The 23,955-nt window shown below is 48.1% G+C and overlaps 1 protein-coding gene across 1 annotated transcript; it reads left to right on the top strand.

Moving 5' to 3' along the window:
• The first annotated feature begins 19,100 nt into the window (after positions 1-19,100).
• On the top strand, positions 19,101-21,901 carry NDUFB4 (NADH:ubiquinone oxidoreductase subunit B4). The gene is made up of 3 exons (XM_084273877.1): positions 19,101-19,351; positions 19,607-19,753; positions 21,365-21,901. Exons 1-3 carry the CDS (start codon positions 19,151-19,153, stop codon positions 21,422-21,424), a joined length of 408 nt encoding a protein of 135 aa, XP_084130003.1. The 5' UTR covers positions 19,101-19,150; the 3' UTR covers positions 21,425-21,901.
• Positions 21,902-23,955: the final 2,054 nt, after the last annotated feature.

Below are 23,955 nucleotides of genomic sequence, written 5' to 3'. Positions count from 1 at the left end.
ATTATGGAAGGAGATGGTCGGTTGCTCAAGCAACATTCTGATGCTGTGCTGAGGTAGCTCACACAAGATGCTTTTTCCACCTTCCTTTAGGTGAAAAGCAACTATAAGAAACTAATTCTTCAACGACTTTGCAGTTCACACCTAAAGAAGGAAGTGAGGTTGAAAGGACAGCACCTGGTAAATTGTGAAGCTATGGTCCCATGCCAGATGGGTACCACTGATGCCAGGAACAATGTGGCCACCGTGCAGAAGATTGCTCTGGAAGCATAAAGATATCATGCATAGGAAAGAAAAGCTTCATGGTTCGATAAACAGCTCGCTCACCCTAATCACAGGTGTTGCTACCAAAATCCATCCGATCTGGGCTCTCCCAGCAAGCAGCAGAACTCTTCTGCTCGCTTTTCACACACTTCTGCATCTGAGTCAACTGAATCTTTCAGCGCGAATGGTTAGAAGCTTCCCAACCATGCCGTGTGACAGGCTTGCTATAAAGCCCCAAGAGACAGAGCCAGCAGCAAAGCACTCAGAGGCCCATAACCCCGGCTGCCTACTTAGGAGCTGCAATAGCTGAGCTGGACAGCGGGCCCTGGTCTCTGTATGTCGCTGAAGGGCTCCTCCGAAATCCTCCAACCTGGCTGGACAATGGCGTGCTCAGGACAGGAGAGCATCTGGCTGCATCGAGGAAAACCCTGACCACAGCGGTGGAACCCATCTCATACGGAAGACACTTGAATTTCAAGGGTTGTATGAACCTAGCTGGAGGCCAAAAATTTTGGCGGGGGTCACGGTGTACAGGCCCTGCCTTGGTGCACTTGGACCCGGAGATTTGGGAAGGTTTTAAAGTGGCTTCTCCCGTGTTGTGCCACCAGAGGGCATGGCTCTCTTCCCTGCCAGGGGAAGCATCAGCCAGCAAGGGCTGCTGAAGAAGTTTGATGTCCTTTTTCTCCCACTTCCCCCTGTGCTTGCTTTCCAGCCTCTTGGCTGGACCTAAAGCCCTGTCTGAGAAGAAAAAAGTGCTGGAGAACTTTTGCCGAGGTGAAAGAGAAGGCAGACACCTGTCATTTCATGCAGATTGGGAGAGCATCTGATACAGCTTGACTGGACGTGGACCCCACAGTAATGAGCCCCCTCAGTGGCAGCGATGTTTCCCAGTGCCACAGGAGTAGCTGTGCAAGCCTGTACTGGCCTCTTTTCAACGCCAGGGACTGTCCCTTTCTGAGGCAACGGAGACATACTGATAAGCTGAATAAGGCTTATAAAACCTTATTAGAGCAGATGAAGGATCCCAGGCAGCGGATCTGACTCTTTGTCCCCCAGAGCTCTTTGAAATGGGTTTGTACGAAGACAGCACCAGGCACTTTGCAGCTTATTTTCTGCTTGAAGTCCTAACCCTTTGCCTCATCCCCCCAGGACAAACACCCCGCCGTTCGGCAAAGACCGGGGCACGGATAGGTGAGGCTTGCCGCAGCTCCCGACCTTGTGGGAAGTGAGCTGGGTACTGAGGCAGATGCTCACTCCTCTTCCTTCACAGCCGCTTCAGAACCGTGGCACACAAGGCAGAGGGTAAGAGGACAGTGACCTCCCTCTGCAAAGACCATTTGGCAAACAGCACGTTTGATTTTATCTCTCCTCCAGCAGCCACTGCCAGCAGAGTGACAACCAGCATATCCCCCTCTTTGAGGTGACAGTAGAAATCCAACCAGAGCAGCCATGGATTTGAACCATTTTTGTCTCGTTCCCTTTTTTTCCCCCCATAAATAAAATATAGGGTGAAATATAGGATGTTAGTGATCCCTTTGGGAAGTCAGGATAAGACGAGTTCAGGAACACTGACAGTATAACAAAGAGGAAACGCTCTGTGCATGGTAATTTGCACTAGCCTGAGGCTCAGTCCTACTCTGTTTACAGTGATGCTTTCCAACAGCTATTGGGAAGCAAAAAAATTCTATCTTGCAGCAAAGCCAGTCACCTTTTCTCTAACAAATGGGTTTCCAAACCAGCACAGGCCTTTTGATGCTGTACGAAGACCCAGAACTAATTTCCCAGCTGTATTTCTCACTGATGAGTGTTCATCCAAAAATTTATGCAAATGTGCTTCAGGTTGTGAGGTGCTGGCAAACTGTTTGCTCTCCCTGGTAGGACTCATATGACTGGTCTCCAGCAGTGGCGTTGTCGGATTTCTGGCTTTGCTGTTTAGAATAATGAAACTTTGTTTTTAAATATTAAAAGCCAGGAGAAACAAAAACTGAATTAGTCACACTCTTTGCTTTAGTTTGCTGAACGAAGATTTTGTTTATCCTTAATTACTACTAATTTTGATCACGATGAATACAACTGTTCAGATACAAACGTGTGGAGTTACAAATAGCTGCGACTTTCCTTCCATAGGAACAAAAGTCCAGGCAAAGCAGGAAAATGTGATGGCACCAAAGCAGTCGTGTAATAATAAGGAATAACAACAATAAACATGACTTTCATTTTTTGCAGATAGCAGATACAACAGATATGAACTGGAATTTAGCAATTCAGTAGTAAAAGCAAAAATAAAAGGCACTCTAAGGCACTGCTTCGTCCAAGTGCCAGCGATCAGAGCCTGTCGTGCTGGAAAAGATCAGAAGTGCGCACGCAGTGACTTCGGACCTTTAGGCAACCAGGGCTGTACTCCCATGCAAATTACAAGCTACGGAAAATACTGGAAGATTGAAAGGATTCACTTTATATAAGCAAAAATCTGCACAAATCAGCATTTCAAGAAGGCTCACGACCAGGCATCAGCAGGGCTTTCATGAGTGCCTTAAATTTCTGTTTTCATCCCCTCTGTGTGACAAGGGCAGCCAGCTCTGGAGACTCAGAAGGAGAGAGGCAGTTATCACCAGCGAGAGGAGCACAATGTGACTGAGGGGTGCCTTCCCAGGGGATCAGTGGAGATCATCCCAAAGGACACACGAAACTGGGGTGCTAAAACTGTGGGCTGCAGTTGCACTGAAAAAGCCTAAAGCAGGACCCCAAGGACATGGTGGGCAGATGCCCACAAGGTGATACAGCTACTGCTACTGCTCTGTTTGATGTCCAGCCCAGCATCTGTAGTCTCACCACCAAAAGCAGCAGCAATGAGAACCCATCGTGATCATCATGGTAAAAACTGCTGTGATGTGACCCTCCTGCCCAACGTGAGGCAACTAAAACCATTCACTCTGTCCCTTTTTAGACCTATATCCTCCAGTTGCCAAATGGCTCTTGGTCTTTTCTGCCAAAGGCACAACATAGATGGCACTGAGGGACTTTGTTCTGGCAGCACTGCAATCCCACTGCATTAAACTTGGATGCAAATCTCTGGTGCTATAATAATCAGCTCTATATCTATTTCCAAATATTAGGCAATGTGAGTAATCTGAACTGTCCCTGGGCAAAACTTCTGAATTAGGAATTCAGAAGAAGATGGACTGCCTCCTGACCTTGTGCACTAAACTCCTAAATAACTCTCACGTTGAATTCTCCTTCTATCCAGCAGTTTAGCCTGGGAGGACCTGCTCTAATGGTCCTTTTGCAGTTACCACAAGGGATTCTTCATCAAGCTTTCCATGGATATTTTTTTTTCTTCAGTTCTTAGATATTGGGCTATGCCTCCCTTGTAACAGTAGGGTCAAGCCTCAAGATGAAAATGTAGCAACCATGACACTCCAAATGTACTCCTGGGCTTCTTAGAAAGCCAAATACGTAGTCTCCATTAAGAAGTTCCAGCATGTGGGATGTGGCCTGCTTATAATTCCAAAAATGTCAACAAAAATGGATAAAAAATATCATTACCACTATACAGACAGGGAAACTGAAGTAGGCAGAGAGAGAGATTTCTTAAGGTCAGAAAGAGAGCCAAGAGCAAAATCAGGCCTTGAAATGTTTGCTGTTAGACACAACCCATTGGGCTGCAGCTGACAGTGGTGAGGGATAAATGAGTACTTCCCACAAAGGAGATGGACAGCCATCACCCTAGATGCTCATTGGTCATGTTGGTTTAATGGGTAAGAACAACAGACATCTTCGAGCCCAACTGTCCCACTGACAAAGGCGATGGAGGCCATGGGATACAACTGCACATCACAGGCAAAGCCCATTGTGCAGGCTGATGGTAAATCATGTGCAAAGCCTTTTGGCATGCCTCAGCAGCCATGCCCTGCCCTACCAAGAGCACTTCTGCCCCAAAGAAGTGGTACAGAGCTCCCACTCACCCTTTTGTAGCATGGCATGTTAAGCATGGGCCCTTCAGAGCAGCCCCAAGAATGAGTTTTGACTCCACCGTTAGTTACTGGGGTCTAATTAAATCTGACATTTAATAATTCACCAAGACTGGAGCCTGGCAGAGTATTGTGTCCAGTTCTGGACTCCCTGGTATAAAAAAGATAGGGACTTCCTTGAGAGAGTCCAGAGAAGGGCTACGAAGATGATTAAGGGCCTGGAACATCTCCCCTGTGAGGAAAGGCTGAGTGAGCTCTACTGGTCAGTCTAGAGAAAAGACGACCAGGTCCCCAGGGGGGACCTAATTAATGTTTATAAATATCTTAAGTATGGGATGCAAGGGGAATCAGCCAGCCCCTTTTCAGTGGTCTGTGGGGACAGGACAAGGGGCAATGGCTGCAAGTTAGAGCACAGGAAGTTCCGCACCAACATGTGGAAGAACTTTTTCCCAGTGAGGGTGACAGAGCCCTGGGACAGGCTGCCCAGGGGGGTGGTGGAGTCTCCTTCTCTGGAGATATTCAAGACCCGTCTGGACGCCTATCTGAGTGATATGTCCTAGGGAACTGCTCTGGCAGAGGGGTCGGACCCAATGATCTCTCAAGGTCCCTACCAACCCCTATAATTTTGTGATTCTGTGATTCTGTGATTTTCTTCTCATTCCAGCCCTCCCAGGTGTTCCATCTTTACGTCATACTGTGTCTGAAAGAGATTGCTTTTGTCCTGGCTTTGTGCCTTTTTGAGGGGTCAACACACCAGCTTGTCCTTTCTGGTGAGGAGTCCTCAGCCTCAGCACACTCCTGATGAGAGGCCAGCGCCTCTCTTTGTCACCAACTCTCACCAGAGCCCTCTGCCAGGGACCCCTCTGGGTGGATTCACAGGGCTCTGTCTCAGCTCAGCTCAAGACCTTATGTATTCAGAGTTACCTACTGCAGAGAGACGGCTTTGTGTAAGTAAGGATCTTGTATTTTTGTTTTCCCTCTATGTTGTTTTCTTCAGGAATGTTAAACAGAGGCTGGAAGAGTTCTAGTTCAACTCCAGTGCTGCCTCAGAACCAGATGCTTATTTTAAGGCTGTACACAGGAATAATAGGAAGTTCCTCTGGGAGTGATGGCACTGCAGTTTCTTTAAAGTATTTGGTATTTTGGCAGCAGCTGCTTTTACCTGCAGAAAGGAGCTCAGGGTTAAGAATGAAAGTGTAGACAAAGCATTACTGATCACAGCTCCAGTCTGGTCAGTGCTTCTATTATAAACCTCTTTTTTTTTCCCTCTAGGAATTTTTCTTTGGGATGAAACCCAGCACACCGGACAGAATTACTATTGATCTTTATTACTTTTACTGCTGCAGCTGAGACACATCTTGAAAACACATATTAAGTATTTAATTAGAGCAGAGATCCTTTCCTTTTTTAATCCTTCCACTGTTTTCCTAATTTGGGCCTGTAACCCTCAAGCCCCCTTCCCCACTCAGCCATGCACAACTGCTGACTACGTAATCATAGAATCATAGAATGGCATGGGTTGGAAGGGACCCTCTCTGGGCAGCCTGTTCCAGCACCTCACCACTCTTTCTGTAAAAAACTTCCCCCTAATATCTAATCTAACCCTTCCATCCTTCCTTTAGTTTTAATCCATATGATGCTCAAGTATTCTAGGGCGTTAAAAACGAACAACAGTTTTGCTACAAGATGTTTGATGTCACTGACAGGAGTAGAGAGCTTGTTTTGACTCTCCTTTTGGTCTCTGCAGAGCAGAAAAAGAAAAGATCTCCTTTTCCAGCAAACGGTTTTGCTGCGTCACTGCTATTCACCTCTTGCTTTCTGTAGTGCTTCACTGATTCCATCTCAGGAAAGGCAGCTGAAGTTTCACATCAATAACCATCCTCTCAGAGCGGGACTCGAGCACGCTCCAGTAAGCCCGGCCAGGCTGCAGCACACCTCCCAGACCAGGGTACGTACAGTCTCAGAAGGCTTTGATCAGTAGTGCAGAGAGGAGCAACCAAAAGTTGCTTTGTAAATCAAAGCACCAGTTATGGGGAATTGTTGAGGGGAAAAAAAAAACCAAAGAGGATTTACAGTTTGCCATTGCTTTGCTGCAGTTCCAAAACTGAACCGAGGATGCTGTCAGGAGCCAACATCTTCTGGGTGCCTCATGCTAGTCTGCCTTTGCTACGCTCCGGGACACACAGTGCAGCAGGAATTGATTTGAGGAGGCATGGAAAACCGACAGCCTGTGCTCAAAGGAGCTTTCTCATTTTTATTGGGATGATGTTTCTGGGTTTGGATGAAAAAATGTATTCAGAACAACAAACCCCAAATTGTTTTCTTCTCCTTTATCCTCTCACTTTTCTCTCTTGTTTACTCCTCTGTCTTAGCAACTGGTGCAAGGAGGAGAAAAAGAGGTGAAAAATAAACAAATGAAAGTATTTTTTTTTTAATAGAAGGGAGAGAGGATGGTTCTGTTTCTGCCAAAGAAAACAGAAATGTTGCATCAAAACAGAAAATCTGTGAAAGTGGTTGCTGGGGAAAATTTTGTCAGACTATTTTCATAGGTATTTTTATTGGTGTTTTTATCATCATTAACCTACATGCTTTCAGTGCTCTCTCTCACTGCTAGGGAATACTGATGAATTCTTCAGAAGTCCTGGAGTGAATCCAAAGACCTCAATTCCTGAGATTGGGTCAGGCCATAAAAGCAGGAATGTGTCAAGCTGTGTCACAAGGGCAACTCCAGCTTTGTTCCTGTCCCTGGACTAATGACCACATTTTCCTCATCACATCTTGATCTTTCACTGTCACTGACAGCAAACAAGAAGCGACTCTCAAGCAACAAAGTAATCCTTTGCTGGAAGAAATCACCTGAAAATATCTATGCTCTGTTGTTCTGACCAAGGGGGATCCTAACCACTCTCTGAATTTTCCATTCCTCCAAGAATTTGTTACCAGGCAAGGACAAGGCAATGCTAACAGCATTGTCAGTCCTAAACTTCCAGGGTTATCCTCCTGCGGGAAGCTGGGCTGCGTGCTGTGACCCTAAGTCTCCTCAGGGCCATGGGCAAAGGCCAGCACCCTCTGTAGGAAACTACTTAAACTCAGTACTGATCAAAGCTGTGACTGTCTAGGACCATGAAATACTTTTGCATGTGTGCTAGATGATCTTGCTTTAGCAATCTATGAGCAAGATCAAGACGATGTGCTGTGACAGCAGAGGTCCCAAGGAAGAGACCTCTCACCACAGTATCACATCTTGCAGTTGCAGACATGTGCATCATGTGCAGGGCATCTAAAAGGTTTGTATGAGAAGTATGCTACATAATACAGCAGGTCAGAGGAATGTGTCCAAAATCTTTTAGCAAATCTTGATGCAGCTGCTGGACAGGTTGACTCAACGTTTGATAAAGCTCGTGCCAGAAACAATACATGCTCACTCAGACAAGACAGAGTGGCTGGCATTTGGAAGAGGTTGTGCTGTGAGAAAATATGATAAAAATCCATAAGCTGTCAAGTGAAGCTATTTGCTTAACAACTATCACAGGTGGGAAGGTACAGCCAGAGATAACTCTGCTCTGAAGGCCAGAAGGACCTTTTCCATCATTGCCTGAATAAAGAGCAGCATTGCTGTCAGGAGCAGATCTTGCATCTTCAAAAAACTGTGTCTAAGAACAAGGAAATAAAAGGTTTCAGCTTCATAGTTTCACTTATCTTAAAACATACGCAGGAGATTTTTAAGATCAGGGGCTCAGATCTCCTGCTTTGTTCAAACTCTTTCTACAATCAGGTTAAACAAGGGATGGTGGACTTGGGGGATGGGAGATGGGGTGTTGCTCTGTGCTGGGGAGGAGTTATACAGCTGTGAAGAAAAAGTACTTTGGTGACTGTTGTGTGGAGTGATTTATCATATTTCAAATTTTCATTTGGATTTGAGACAAACATATTTTGGCATATTAGCTTTCCCCATGGGTATACGCCAGACGTTCTCAGTCCTTGGTGGAAAGAATTAAGCAGGTTGAGGGGTGAGTCACTGCCCTTATTCCTTCAGCTGACAGTATGTGTTCAGTCCCCAGGGAAATTATGGAAAAATGCAACCTCCCTACTAATGGGTCCAACCAAAGAGGCACCCCAGCCAGCTGTGAAAGGCTGATACAGGCATAACAGCATTAGGCTTTTCCATTTCCCTTGGACTCATCTCATTTGACATCATGCACTGTGGGCAGCTCTGGTTGCTACAGTGACTGGTGGACCGTGTCATGAGCAAGAGGGAGCTGCCTCCCTGGAGCCGGTTGCAGGAAGACCATCACAGCAAGAGAAGGTGGGAATACCATGCCTGTACCTGAGCAAAGACAAACTCACTGTTGATGGCACCAGCACACACAAAGAAATGAACAATTAACCACGCAAGGCATTTGTTCAGAGATGGTTGGGTCCTTCTCCATAGCTTCTCCTGGGGGGAAGAAGGGAGAGAAATAATGAATAAAGCTAAGTCTGCAAAGAAGGGAGGGGTGGGGGAAGGTGTTTTAAGATCTGCTTTTGCTTCTCATTATCCAACTCTGGTGTCATTCTGTGTGTGTGTGTGTAGTGTAATAAATTAGATGTTTTTTTAAATCCTGCATTGAATCTGTTCTGCCCGTGATGCTGATTGCAGAACGATCTGTCCTCATCTCGACTCTTGAGCCTCTCAATATCTTTTTTTCTCCCCTGTCCAACTGAAAAGGGGAGTGATAGAGCAGCTTTGCTGGGCGTCTGGCTTCCAGCCAGGGCCAAACCACCACAGTCATGTACAGGTTGCTTGACACAGAGGTGATGGAGATGAAGCAAAGAGCAGAGTGCCAGTTGCCATCTGCTAAGGGTTCTGCAAGTGGCTGCCACAGCTTCTTGTGGAGACACTTGGAAGAAAGTGAGCGAGATATGGCCAGAGGAGAGCAGGCAGAAGACTGAGCAGCAAGTGAAGGAGTCAGAGTATGTTCAAAGTATGGGAGTATGGGTTGGGTACAGGAAAAACATTTTCTGGTGAGTTGGGGGCAAGGACATGCTCGTAAGCAGAGGGAGTGAGAAGCAGTAGGAGAGCAGGGAAAGCACTGTGTCTAACGGGCCCTGCAAAGGTCACCTCATGAGTGGAAATCTTTCCTTTGGGGTTGAAAATCACAATTACATTGCCTAGATAAGGGAGACATGCCACTGTAAACAGAAGTGGTTTATCCAAAGAGCAAACCTCTCTGATAAGAGGTTATCTAGGGATGTTTGGAGACATTCATTTAAGAAAAAAAAAACCCTGTCTCTTACAGTTTTTAACCTTGACAGCTGCTCTACCCAGTCTCCCCAAAAAGGCAGATGAAACCTGATGGATACAGGGTTCTGCGCTGCTGAGGAGTATTTCCTGTTTAGTTCATGTTCCTGATTTATACAAAGATAATAAGAGCCCAAGAAAAGCAGTGCTCTGCCATTCTGTCTCTATAGGTCAGAAGTTTAAGGTTTTAGTATTGCCATCTTTTTCTTTTTTTTTAAAAAAGCACTAAAATTCCCAGGCTGGACACTGCATGTCTTTCCCACTAGCTGGCATTCTGCAGCAACAGCCTCATTTGTATTCTGTCTTTTACTTGAGCAAAAAAACCCACTCTGCATTGCCACAACTAAGTACTTCCCCACTGAGATACAGAGATTGCCAAACAGTCACACTAAATTCAACATGTCTCTGCTAACATATTTTATTCATACTGACGGTCTGCTTCGCAGTGTGTTCCCAAAGACTTGCTGTAAAATTTAAGCTCCAGACTTCCAAGAAAATATATGAAGCAAAATAAAGCAAGTATCTCTTTCTACGTAGCTACAATGGAGCTGTATCTCCTTCAAGGCTGCTCTATCACTGATTTTAGGCTGTTCTTTTTTTTCCCTACACAGGGCGTGAGTGCCTTCCTGTACCAAGAAGAGACTTGTGACTTCTTAAAGAGTTACTGTCTCTAACTGCTCCTTTTCCAGTTAAAAATTACTTCTGGGCTGAGAAGAAGTTTTGGGCTGGATGATCCCACAAAGTGAGGCTTCTTCCAAGATGGTGTTCATGAGTGGACCCCACCAGGACACACAAAGTCCCTAGCACCAAACTATTCCTGTCTTGAGGAGCACAAGTGGCTGTATCTGTTGGGGATTAAAGTCCCACCAGCCCCCACTGGATGGACCTTCACACAGAAGCCTTGCCTCACACTCTGATTTTGTTTGTGAAAGGAAATCCTGCTAAACCCATGAAGTAACTTCATGCAGGGTGTTGTAGGAAATCTGATGGTTTTGTGGGCTAAAGCCATTATTTGTAGGGCTCTCCTCTGCTGCCAGCTAGTCCAGGGTTTCACCCATGGGTCTGAGCAGACTTCACAGGCAAAATAAAGGCCGTGTAACATGTGGCACTCTGACACGCATTGGATACTCCTGGGGCTGGGAATCATTTGGGCTAAACTGGACCCTTTCCACAGTCCACAGAGAAAGACAGGATCTCCAGCTCAGAGACTCTCAGAAATGTCTCAGGGTAGGAGGGCTTACCATTTGGAGCTCCCTCCATCAAGTCAGGGAGATGCAGGCAGTTCACAGTGGGCATTGCTGATTTTCCAATACTCAGACTGACCAAGGAAGATCTGTCCTTTCTTTTGTGGACAGCACAAAACACCCAGGGAGAAATGGGGGAAAAAGAAACATTAGCTGCTGGTGGTGATCTGTGTCAGGAGCAACAGGCCAGGGCAGACGCCTCCCCTCCCCTGCATGAGACATTTTCTGCAACATTTAAGTTTCCTCTCACTGACTCTCTCTTGAACCACTTTTTGAACGTTTACTGCTGTCAATATGAGTCCACCTTTGGTGCCACACACACTCCCTGTGGTCAAGGGGTTGCACACTGCTCCATGAGGCACAGTACAGTCCAGGGATAGCAAGACTGGCTCCATGGCGGAAGGTGAGCTGGGAGCCAAACAAGGTGACCAGGGCACGTCAAGTGGTAATAACCATGGATCAGCCACAGACCCAGGGATGTCCAGGCAAGCCTGATTTAACCAGGGAGGTCTGAGGGCAAGCTGGGAACTTGAGTCACTGTGGTCCAAGGCTAGATGCAACACACACTCGAGGCAGCTCAGGCAAGAGCTCAGGCCCTAGAGTTAAGACTGAGCTTCAATGCCACCCCCTTGGCTGGTTAGGCAGTTCTAATCCTCAGCCGATAACAAGAATTATCCTCAGACATTCAGCTTTTTAATTGCCACCACACTTTATTCTAAGACCTTTTCCTCTCCCAGTCTTCAATGTTATGTGACTATTAATAACCTCTCCTGCAAGAAGCTCTAAGCAGAGGGAGAGCTGAGAAAATTATATTCTGAAATGCTACAACTGATGCCCTGCGAAGGAGTGGAGAAGCAATGCTGGCTGCTCGCTGCTGCTTCTCCCACCAGAGCCTCCCAGGTGGCACCCGCTCCTCGGCTCAGGCAGCTCAGCCACAGCTGCAATTCAGTGTGAGTAAAAAATTTTATTTCTGCAGGAAAAGCTGAAACAGCACAGGGCTTCTTGTCACCGGCTCTGGACAAGCCCAGGAGAGGCAGAAATGGTTTGTTTAATGCCGTCGCTCATTATTCCTGGCACTTTATGAGTCATTAAGTGTCCTAGTTTTGTAACTAACTCCTGCTGAGCTCAACATTTGATACACATTTTATGGGTGGCCTGTTGGCTGTAATAACGATTGAACTATTCATAATTCCCCTAACCATGTTAAGTCCTTCCTTTGTGTGCCAGGTTTCCTTTAAATAACAGTAAGATAAAGATACTGGGGACTTCAGCCCCTAACACAGAATGAATCGTGTTTATCTGGATGATTTATTCCCATAGTTATATACTGCAATTAGACACACTTGTTCTGAGTCAAGTCTCCTGATATCTTTTACACTGCTCCCCTTCTGTATCTACTGTGCCTTTTACCATGGATGCATCAATGCAGACAGATGCCTGGTACCAATTTCCCTCAGGAAAAGATCATCAGCACACACATTAATATTAATTCATTTCTATGGATTTGGAACAGGAGCCAAAAGACCCTTCTTACCCATTACAGGTGGGAATTAGAAGTAAGGTACCTCTGTTCAGGAAGCCTCTTGTGATATAAGTGATCTTGTCAGGTGTCCGTGTCCCCCCCCCCCGCCCCCCATGTTTCCCAGCTTTATTTCTTTGCAAAAGGTCAGCAAGAGTTCCAAACAGAGCCCCAGCACACATGTTGACCCAACCTGACAACTGGTGCAAACAGGACAGCTGCAAGCCCTTAGCACCAGTTTGACAGACACAAGTATTTTTCAGGATGACAGCACATTTAACCTGTCTCTTCTGAAAGCGTCATGCACGATCACCTTGGAGGTGGGTAGACAGGTCTGTGATTTCAGTTAATTTTCCCTTCGTTCACTGGAAGCACTGAGCCTGGCCGCTCTGAAAAGATGTGGCTTCTTTGTGTCTACAGGCAAACAAACCCAGCCTGTGTTTTGGAGTGCAACTGGAAAGTCACCTACAAAAGCACATAGGTCTAAAATGAAGGACAGTATCTTGGGTTAGCTTGAACTCACGCTGGAAGTTATGTGCATCTTCAACCCAAGAGTCTGACATAGAAGTGTGGCTGATTTCAGACTGAATTGGAGGGGAACACTCTCAGAAATTAAGCTGTGTGTAGGACAGTATTCAAGATGCTTTTGAACCAAGTCTGGCTGGGGTGGAGTTGATCGTCTTCACAGCACCCTGCCTACTGCTGTTCCTTGCATGTGTGGCTAAAATAGCATTGTTAACACACCAGTGTTTTGTTTTGTTCTGCTTGCTGAGCAATGCTTGCACAGCATCAAGGCTTTCTCTCCAGTGCCCCATGACCAACCTCAAAGGTCTGCAGACTGGAGATGGGCAAGACTTTGGAAGGGGACCTAGCTGGGACAGCTGACCCAAACTGACCGAAGGGATACCCCACATCATGTGACATCACACTCAGCAATTAAAGCTGAGGTAAAGGAGGAGGATAGAATCACAGAGTCATGTTGTTTGGAAAAGACCTTGAGGATCATCAAGTCAACCCATACACCAAACACTGTCAAGTCCACCACTAACCAAGTTCCTAAGCACCACATCTACGCACCTTTTAAATACCTCCAGGGATGGTGACTCAACCACTCCCCTGGGCAGCCTGTTCCAGGGCTTGACAACCCCCTCGGTGAAGACATTTTGCCTAATATCCAACCTAAACCTCACCTGGCACACCTCAAAGACATTTCCTCTTGTCCTATTGCTTGTTACTTGGAAGAAGGGACTGATACCCTCCCGTTTACAACCTCCTTTCAGGAAGTTGTAGAGTCATAATCTCTCCCATCAGCCTCCTTTTCTCCAGGCTAAACAACCCCGGTTCCCTCAGCTGCTCCTCGCAGGACTGGTGCTCCAGACCCTTCACCAGCTTTGCTGCCCTTCTTTGGACAGGCTCCAGCACCTCAATGTCTTTCTGATTGTAAGGGTCCCAAAACTGAACACAGCACTCGAGGTGCAGCCTCACCCATGCTGAGCACAGAGGGACAATCACTTCTCTAGTCCTGCTGGCCACGCTATTCCTGATACAGGCCAGGATGCTGTTGGCCTTCCTGGCCACCTGGGCACACCGATGGCTCATGCTCATCTGGCTGTTGACCAAGAGCCTCAGATCCTTTCCACTAGGCAGCTTTCCAGCCACTCTTCCCCAAGCCTGTAGCTTGGGGTTGCTGTGACCCAAGCACAGGATGTGGTATTTGGCCTTGTTGAACCTCATTCAGTTGGCCTTGGCCCATTGATCCAGCCTGTCCAGACCCCTGTATAGAGCCCTCAAGCAGATCAACACTCCTGCCCAACTTGGTGTTGTCTGCAAACTGACTGAGGGTGCACCTGATCCCCTCATCCAGACGATTGATAAAGATATTAAAGAGCACTGAGCCCTGGGGAACACTACTTGTGACCAGCCACTGACTGGATTTAACTTCATTCACCAGGACTCTGGGCCCAGCCATACAGCCAGTTTCTCCAGGGGAATGCTGTGGGAAATGATGCCTAAGGCTTTACCAAAGTCCAAGTAGACAACATCCACATCCACAGAACAGGGGGATATTTGTGGTTATTTCATTTGTCTTGCCAAGCAACTGCTATGCACACTGATGCTCTGCTTCCCAGGACGTGGCTGGACACGTAGCTGCTGATGGGAAGGAGTGAAGGCTTTGCTTTTGCTTAGTACATAGCTTTTGCTTAATAACTGTATTTATCTCAACCCACGAGCTTTCCCATCTCATTTTCTCCCCTCAGTCCTATTGAGAAGGGAGAGTGAGTGTGTGGGTGTGTGGCAGCAGTCAAGGTCAACCCACCACAGGGTTCTGGACAAAGATTAATTTTCTTGACTGATTCTCTCCACTTTGGTTACTGCTGATCACAAAGAAAACAGATGACGTAAACCTCAAAGGTAATTTCATGGGAATTGTCCATTGATTCAATACTGCCAACCCCAAAATTCAATAATCAACAATCCTGATTAAAAAGAAAAAAATTATAAATAAAGCACTTGGGGTCTTACCTGTTAAGTCTTGCCATTTGAGTCCACAAAGATGTGGGTTTATGATGAGATATCGTAGATCAAGCCTGTGTCACCCTACGGAGAGTGGCCCCATTCTCACGAGTGCCTGTTTTATATTCCTGCTGCTTGCCTCAGGTCAACACAAGCAGTCAGGAGAGTCAAATGAGCATCGTGATCTGGCTGGCAAAAACAGGGACAAGAAGGCTCCCGTTCTTTCTCACAGAGTATGTTGCTTCAAAGGTGGTTTGCAGTTAGCAGCCAGGCTACGTTCAGCCTGCCATAGGGCAGCCCAGAAGCAGCAGATGATGCAGGAGGTGTGCACAGGAGTCCAGTTTGTCACCACAGCGTTTCTCACTGCATGCAGAGGTTCTAGTCAGCAGGGAGAAAAAACAGTCACTGATTTCTGTCAAGTGCTTGGTCTGCAGTATTTCTGTCTTTGTCCTGCACCGCTTTATGCAAGGTTTATACACTTAACACTGGTGCACTGCTCAAGGGTGGTGTTTTAAGTTAGGGATGTCGCTGTTGGGAAATGAAGAAAATGCACAAAATCACCTCTGTAGGGGTGAAAGGAACATATTGCAATGCACGGGCTCGTGTGCCAAAGAATACATCTCTCTGGAAGGGATTTAGTCATTTTCTCACCCCGTGAAAGAAGTGACATCTCAGAAAAGACTCCCCATGGGGAACTTGATCCTTTGGGAGGGAGGATGAAGTAGCGATTAGAGACGAAACATAAAGGTGTTTTCAGCATAGCGGCTGGATGCTCGGTTTTCTAATACAGCACATTCCGTTGTTAATGGAAATGTAGCTTTGCACCTTCTGTTTTTCTCCCAGTAGAATTAATTTCAGCACTGTTTGCATGCCGAGCATGTACACGCACAGCTGTGAGCTCCGGGGAGAGGGAGAAGGCACAGCTTGGACCTGCACAGATAAGATCGCAAAGAGTCTGCAGCAGGGCTGGGAGCTGAACCCCTTGCGCTTGCCAAGTGACTTCACTGCAAGACCATCTTTGCTCCTGCCCACAGGAACTGTCCCACGCCATTACAGACAGGCCTCGGGAGCCAGCAGTCTGGGGGGAAGGTGTCTGGCTGTTTCAAAGTCCTTTAGGAGATCCCCAGGACTGGGAGTTTTCTTTTCCACTCTGTGATGCAGCAAAGAAGGGAACAAACTCCCCTTGCCGGTACGCTAATCCAACCTGCACCCCTGTTCCTGCCAGAAATCTCCATTTCAAGGTTGCACATGTCATTTATTAAGGAATAAGGGGAAGCAGGGAGGAACAGCTTTTAAAGAAGACGACTGTGCACAGGCAGGGAAACAGAGGCTGCCAAGCCCCTGGGAACCCTCAGAGAGGAAAGTACCACAGGAATACCACATGGCAGTGCTACTGGTATACGTATGGTGTTGCTAACATAGCTCTCACACGCCAGTTACAGAGGCAACTGTGGAACTGGAGACACAGCGCGCACTAAATCTGATGCTCGTGAAATGGGAAGGTGAAGTGAGTACATTTTCCATGCAACAGGAGCCACTGCCCCAAGCTGAAATCAAAGCAGCAGGGCACTTCAGTACTTTCTTGGGAGCTGACCGTGAATGAAGCAGCTCAAGTTTTCACCTGGATTTCCAGCTGCAAGTCTGTGAAGAAGATGAGGGTGGAAAAGCTGGAGAAAACACCAGGAGAGAGTTTCGGAAAGGACTGCATCAGGAGAGGAGTGGCCAGCAGGGACAGGGAGGTGATTGTCCCTCTCTACTCTGCCCTCATGAGGCCCCGTCTGGAGTACAGTCTCCAGATCTGAGGCCCGCAATACAAGAAAGATGTGGAACTGTTGGAGAGGGTTCAGAGGAGGGCCACGAAGATGATCAGAGGGCTGGAGCACCTCCCCTTCGAAGAGAGGCTGAGGGACCTGGGCTTGTGCAGACTAGAAGGCTGTGGGGGGGCCTCACTGCAGCCTTCCAGTACCTGCAGGGAACATACAAACAGGAGGGGAATCAACTTTTTAAAAGGGTAGATAATGGCAGGACAAGGAGGAATGGATTAAAGCTAAAGGAGGGAAGGTTTAGATTAGATATTAGGGGTAATTTTTTTACAGAGAGAGTGGTTAAGTGCTGGAACAGGCTGCCCAGAGAGGTGGCAGATGCCCCGTCCCTGGAGGTGTTCAAGGCCAGGTTGGATGGGGCCCTGGGCAGCCTTGTGTACATCCAGGCCTGGAGGTTGGTGTCCCTGCCTGTGGCAGGGGGGTTGGAGCTCTGTGATCCTTGGGGTCTTCTTTTTTTTTTTTTTTTTTTTTTTTTTTTTTAGGGGTTGGAAGGGACCTCAAGAGATCATCGGGTCCAACCCCCCTGCCAAAGCAGGCTCCCTATCTCATATTACACAGATAGGCATCCAGACGAGACTTGAATATCTCCAGAGAAGGAGACTCAACCACCTCCCTGGGCAGCCTATTCCACTGCTCCGTCACCCTCACTGTGAAAAAGTTCTTCCGCATGTTGGTGCGGAACTTCCTATGCTCCAGCTTACAGCCATTGCCCCTAGTCCTGTCCCCACAGACCACTGAAAAGGGGCTGGCCAAATCCCCCTGCGTCCCAAGTCTAAGATATTTATAAACACTAATTAGGTCTCCCCTAAGCCTTCTTTTCTCCAGGCTGAACAGACCCAGCTTACTCAGCCTTTCCTCATATGGGAGATGTTCCAGGCCCTTAATCATCTTCGTGGCCCTTCTCTGGACTCTCTCCAGGAGATCCCTGTCTTTTTTATACCATGGAGCCCAGAACTGGACACAGTACTCCAGGTGGGGCCTGACCAACGCAGAGTAGAGGGGGAGGATCACTTCCTTCGACCTGCTGGACATACTCTTCCTGATGCATCCCAGGACCCCATTGGCTCTCTTCGCCACCAGTGCGCACTGCTGGCTCATAGCCAACCTGTCATCAACCAGGACCCCCAGGTCCTTCTCCACAGAGCTCCTTTCCAGCAGGTCATCCCCCAGCCTGTACTGATACAGTCGGTTGTTCCTCCCCAGGTGCAAGACTTTACACTTGCTCTTGTTGAACCTCATCTGGTTTCTCCCAGCCCAGCTCTCCAGCCTGTCAAGGTCTCGCTGGATGGCAGCGCAGTGTTCCTGCGTGTCAGCCAATCCTCCCAGCTTTGTATCATCGGCGTACTTGCTGAGGGTGGATGCTATACCCTCATCAAGATCGTCAATGAAGATATTAAACAGGACTGGACCCAACACCGAGCCCTGGGGAACACCGCTAGTCACAGGCCTCCATTCAGATTCTACTCCCTTCCACCCAGACCATTCTGTGATTCTTGTATTTGAGAGAAGGAAAAGTACCTCCCGATGCATTCACGGCACACAAAACGTACCTCCAACGTGCATTTCACCCTGCTGGAAGCAAGTCACAGAGGCCCTGATTAGCTGTTGAGACCGAAAGGAAATAATCTGTTCTCCAAGAGCTCAGGTAGAAGAGTTACGTTGTGCAATGTGATTTTATGTGTGCTTAGGAGCGGGCTGTTGTCCCTCACCTGATGTGTGTCCCATTGTCCCTCCACCTCCCCCCCCCAACTCCCTTCAGCAAGGGGCCGAGACAACGCACATGCAGCCACTGGCTCCCACCAGCGCTGGCTGCTGCCTTGCGTGCCCAGATGGAAAAACAGCAGAAAACCTGTTTGCCGGCAGGTTTGTTCCTGGGCCGACAACTCGGGTGCAAGGCCTGTGCGCGCCTGGGGAACCAGCACCAGCAAGACGGAACCCTGCCGGGCTGGACACTGTACTCCATGAGGTCCTCATGAGGGCAGAGTAGAGAGGGACAATCTTCATGGCCCTCCTCTGAACCCTCTCCAACAGTTCCACATCTTTCTTGTATTGCGGGCCTCAGATCTGGACACTGTACTCCAGATGGGGCCTCATGAGGGCAGAGTAGAGAGGGACAATCACCTCCCTGTCCCTGCTGGCCACCCCTCTTCTGATGCAGAGGCTGGCAGCCACCAGCGGGGCGTCCCCTGGGAGCCCGCCGGGGGAGCGCGGCAGGGCAGCGAGCCGTGGCGGTCCGTGTCGCGGCTGCTGCGGGCAACCCGGCCTCGGTTAAAGCGTGGAAGAGGCGATGCGAAGCCGGAGGACAAACGGCGGCGGGACTTTGCCACCTCCAGCGTTACCACCGCCTGGGCAGTGCGGGACGTTTGGCTGGGCTGCCGCAGCCCGCCCGCTGTCCCCGGAGCGCCGCGCTGAGGACGGGGCCGCCGCTCTCGCCTCTGGCGGGGGCGGGGCTCTTACAGCGCGGCGAGGCCGGCACCGCCCCCCCCCCCCGCGCCTGCGCGTCCGCCGGTCAGCGCGGCGGCGGCGGGGGTTGCAAGATGGCGTCGGGGCCGCCTCCCACCGCTGCCGAGGCGTACCGGCCCAACACCTACGTCTCGCTACCGACCGAGCTCAACCCCGCCGCCTTCGACGCGTCGCCGGAGAAGCGCCGCGCCGAAGCCGAGCGCTTGGCCATCCGCGCGCGGCTGAAGCTGCAGTACCAGATGCAGCTCAACAACCCGAACCCACCGCCCGTCATCGTGAGTGGGAGGGCGGGCGCGGGGAGGGGACGGGAGGGGGGCCGGGGCGCCTGTCCCCCTCGCTTGGCGCCCCGCAGCGCGGCCCGGGCGCTCGGCAGGGCGCCTTTCTCCCCGTGACCTTGACGCCCTCCCCCGGCCTGGGCCTGGAGGTAGCTGCGGCCTTTATGCCCCAGCCCCGCGGCGAGAGCTGCGCCGGGTTGGGTGCCTGTGGCAGACCCCCCGCGTCCTCACCTGTGTCTCTTCCTCCCACCCCAGGAAGATCCTGCCTTGCTTCGCTGGGACTACGCCAGGACACACAACGTCTACCCCACTTTCCGCCCGACTCCCAAGACGTCCTTTCTAGGAGCGCTTTATGCGATAGGGCCTCTCCTTTTCTGGATTGCTGTCTTCAAATTTGACAGGGTAAGTCTGAACGCCAAATTAAATAATGTAGGTCCACCTGGGGTCTTAATTGGTGGGATCCTCTTGCACCTCAGAGTGATTAATGCGGTGGAAGTAATGAGGGAAGGAAGGCTGATACCCAGCCTGGTCTCTCCAAGCCGGCTGCAAAGTACTGCAGTACTAAGTACCTGCACTAGTACCTAGGCACGGCTGGTCAGAGTTTCTGTGATTAGGTTGTTTTGCTGTAATCAGGCATTTTGATTACAGTGACACTGTAAATTAGCTGTAAGGCACTCTTTATTTTCAGTTGTTGCTATTCAGTAACTGTGCATTCTGAAATATAAGCAGGAAGCTTGTAGATGACAGCAAGGTCTCTGAAATGCTTGATTTAACTGCTAATCTCATGAAGCAAATGGAGGGGAGTACTTCTGGTTACAGTGCCTGATCTCAGCTGGATTTTTAATTTGGAAGGTCTGTCTTTTTGTCTTGCTTCTGTTCTGAGTCCTGGAATGGGAGCATCGGGATCAGAACCATGGGAAAATGCTCCCTTTTATGCATACATAAGAAAATGCTAGGTGACTTGACTGTTTTTACTTGTAAATTTGAATTTATTTCCCTCTTGCACAAAAATAGCAATTTATGGATCAAGTCATAAATCAGGAAGTGTAAACATAAAATTAATAGAATATTTATAGGGAAAGCATTTATTAGGATGAATTGGAAGTACAGGTTTTAGAAAACATACTGAGTGTGCTGTTAAAAATGTTTCTGAGAGTTCAGCATCTCTGCAGTATTTTGTCAGGCTGATTTTGTGTTGTACATGAAGCTCAGCATGTAAGTGCTTGAAAATAAACCTGTGAAAGGGAAATCTAGACATACTTGACCAGTAATACTTAAGCTGATGTCTTCAGTGCAGTCTCCAGGACAACCTGTTTTCCTTTTATTCCAGTCCCTTTATGGATGTTGGGGATTCTTCTTGGTGTTCTGGTAGTACATGAAGCACAATAGCTGTTATACCCTTTTCTTTGGGGAGTGTTGGTTGCGTATCTGGGAAAGCAAGAGATAAATTGCAAAGTCTTAAGCAAGTCTTCTGGTGTTACCCAGCAGAAGGAGTCTGGGCAAGATCTGCAGTGCCTGTGTAGTGTAACAGTGTGAGATGCAAATGGGCTGAAAGTGAACACAGGCACATTTAGGCAAGTTATTAAGAAGTTTCTCCATAATTAGATCTCTAAACTGGATTATTTAGCCAGAAGGAGGAGGTAGAAGCTCAATGTATGGATGAACTGACACAGCTGCTTTGATGAAAAATACATCACGGGGATTGGTCCCTGCTGGCCTGTGGGAGTGGAGAGACGTGCAGAGAGGTCAGTCTGGGCACGTCTTCCCTACCTACCTGGAAGGTGAGGCTAAATGCCTTGTTTTTTTGGTGGTTTTTTAAACTTTTTAATCACAACAGCTGTTACCAGAGTTTATGCCAGGAGAGCTGTTTAGGTTGGAAGTGACCCATAACATTATGTGGTGCTACCTTGCTATAGCTCCTGCTGAAATGCTGGAACTGCTTTTCTCTCACCCCAGGCCGATTGAAACTCCGTCTCTAACAGGGCAGTGATGAATGTTCTCTTTCTTCCACAGGATCGTAAGGAGAAGCTTATCCAACAAGGGGAGTACAAGCGACCATTCAGCGTATTTTAAGTTCCTGGAATTGCAGGGCTGTTCATGGGATATAAATAAAATAAGATGTATCACGTGCTGATGTTTCTCCTTAGTGAGAATAAATCTTAATTGCTCCTTGGTTGTTTTGCATCTTTTAACACTCAGGGAAGGTGCAGAAATGCATGATCTTTAACACAGAGAGGCCATCCTGAACTCAACCAGTGTACTCCTTTGGTCGACACATGGAGGTTCCTATTAAACTGGGGCTGTTGCTGCTGTCAGAGCAGCACAGGCTGAAGTTTAAAGTTCAGTAGCAGACTAAAACGTTAGGCAAGCCCAAAGCAGTTTCCTGAAGAGCTAGGTATTTCTCCCTGGCGTCAGTTTGGCTGTGTAGTTTGCCCTAATTGGATAATTGGCAAGTTGTGTGATACATTTTTAATAACTTTAGGAGCCTGCCCGCCCACTCCCAATAAGCTAATTTTTCTTTTCCGTAATAAAATACAAGCCTGAACCATGTATTTGTTTATTGCAGTGAACTTCTGTATAAAATTCTTGTGCCAGACTTGGAAATAGTGAGCAGAAGATTGTCATGCTATATGGGACTTGTATTTCCATGATTTCTGTGATTTCTGTGAGTGGGAGACAATAGAAAGGATTTTTATTTTTCATACTGATTCCCTTCCAGCACAGAATTCCATTTCACCCCTGCAAATGGGCTGTGACTAAAAAAGTTGCCAAGTCAGGAGGATGCAGCTGAGCTCTTCTCAGTGATGGCCAGTGACAGGACAAGGGGCAGCGGGTGCAAGCTGGAGCATCAGAAGTTCCATGTGAAGGTCAGGAGAAACTTTCACTGTGAGGGTGATGGAGCATCAGCACAGGCTGCCCAGAGAGGTTGTGGAGTCTCCTTCTCTGGAGACATTCAAAACCCTCCTGGATGCGTTCCTGGGTGCTTTAGTCTAGGTGATCCTGCTCTGGCAAGGGGGTTGGACTAGATGATCTTTTGAGGTCCCTTCCAACTCCTAACATTCTGTGATTCTGTGAGGTGCAACTGAACCTTGTGCCAGCAAAGATGCCTTCTCTGCATCTTACTGTAAGAGCCCAAGTCTTTTCTGTCCAGGGCAGCTGGTATAGAGGGTTCTGGAATTGTCACTGTCAGTGTATTGAGATGGGACTGCAAGGAGAAGAATTTGAATTCTAACTTGGAATTTCACATGGCCTGTAGGTGCCATCATGATCCAAACAACCCTCGTTCTTTAGATGTTGTATGGGAGCAGTTCCCAAGTGTTGCTCAGTCTGATGATGAAGTTGAAAGTTTCCCGTGGCCTGTGTGAAGTCGGCAAAAAAAAGTCCCTCTCTTGCATGGCCAGGCTGTAAACATGGGCTGTTTGCAGTTCCTCTGTGTCAGAGTGAGTTGTTGAACTTTTTCACAGAACCAGGGGATGGTTGAGGTTGGAAGAAACCTCTGAAAGTCACCTGGTCCCGCCCCCTGCTCAGGCTGGCTCATCTAGAGCAGGTTGCCAAGGACCATGCCCACATAGCTCCTGAGTATCTCCAAGGGTGGAGACTCCACAACCTCTGCAGGCAGCCTGTGCCAGTGCTCAGTAACCCTCAAAGTAGAAATGTGTTTCCAGATCTTTTTTTCTTCATTTTATATATATATTTTTTTTTAAAGGTGTTTCTTGTAACTCTTCCCTTTCCTGCTTGGGTCATGAAGCCTTCAGGCTGTGGGAAGCTTGGTAGTGATGCTGCACTCAGCAGCTGTGCAAGGCTGTGACCTGCTTTTGCAATCCCATTCGTGCTCCCAGCACCCCTCTTGCACCTGGCTCCACAGCTTGTTCTTCTGCTAGTTTAACTGAAGCAAACTCAGGTGATCCTCTGCAGAATGGCTTCTAAAAGACTGTCACAAATGATACTACAAGATACAGCTGTGGGTCAGTGCAGAGAGGCATCAATGCACAGAGAAAGTGGTATTTAGGGAAAGATATAATTGCTTGTCTGAGCATGCTAAATTAACTATCTTCCTGCTGTCACAAACTAATTTGATCTCCCAGGACCCATTTCCTCAGCTAATTGGAACTTGAGTTGCCACACATGTGAATTCTCCCTTGCAGCTGTATTTGTTTCAGGCCGGTTGAGCAAATGGTTTGGGATGGGTTGCAGATGAGCGCAGCGCCTCCAGTCTTTCAGACCAGCCTTGGATTGGCGCTTGCAGCACCTGCCACAGCCCTTTCCTTTGCAGATGAGCATGTCAGATGCTACGTCCCTGCAGATTTCAGCGTGGTGCTTGGGGAAAGGCTGCCCTACTTTTCTGTCCCTTGTTGCTTGCAGAATTCTCCAAGCTGTTTTCTTGCAAAGAACAAGCGTGCTTTGCTACTGGATTTGGGGTTGATGGTTTGAGGCAGTGGTGCTGGGCACGTAGAAGGTAAGGGGAGTGTTGCATTCAGAAATGTAGGGTGAGGACAGGAGAGTCAATGTGCCTCATGGAATCTTGCCCTTGACTGATGTCTTAACCACCCGTGTCTGCTTCAGTGATGAGTCTGTAGCAAGAAAAACTCGAGCCTACGGGTCAC

The sequence above is a fragment of the Gallinula chloropus genome, assembly GCF_964237585.1.
Source record: "Gallinula chloropus genome assembly, chromosome: 1".
Taxonomy (NCBI): Eukaryota; Metazoa; Chordata; class Aves; order Gruiformes; family Rallidae; genus Gallinula; species Gallinula chloropus.
Note: the sequence above shows the minus strand (reverse complement) of the source record. Positions and strands in the feature narration are given on the sequence as shown.

Coding starts and splice junctions, on each gene's coding strand:
- NDUFB4 (XM_084273877.1), top strand. CDS start 19,151: ATGGCGTCGGGGCCGCCTCCCACCGCTGCCGAGGCGTACCGGCCCAAC. Junction 19,352..19,606: donor CGAACCCACCGCCCGTCATC/GTGAGTGGGAGG, acceptor CTCCCACCCCAG/GAAGATCCTGCCTTGCTTCG. Junction 19,754..21,364: donor CTGTCTTCAAATTTGACAGG/GTAAGTCTGAAC, acceptor TTTCTTCCACAG/GATCGTAAGGAGAAGCTTAT.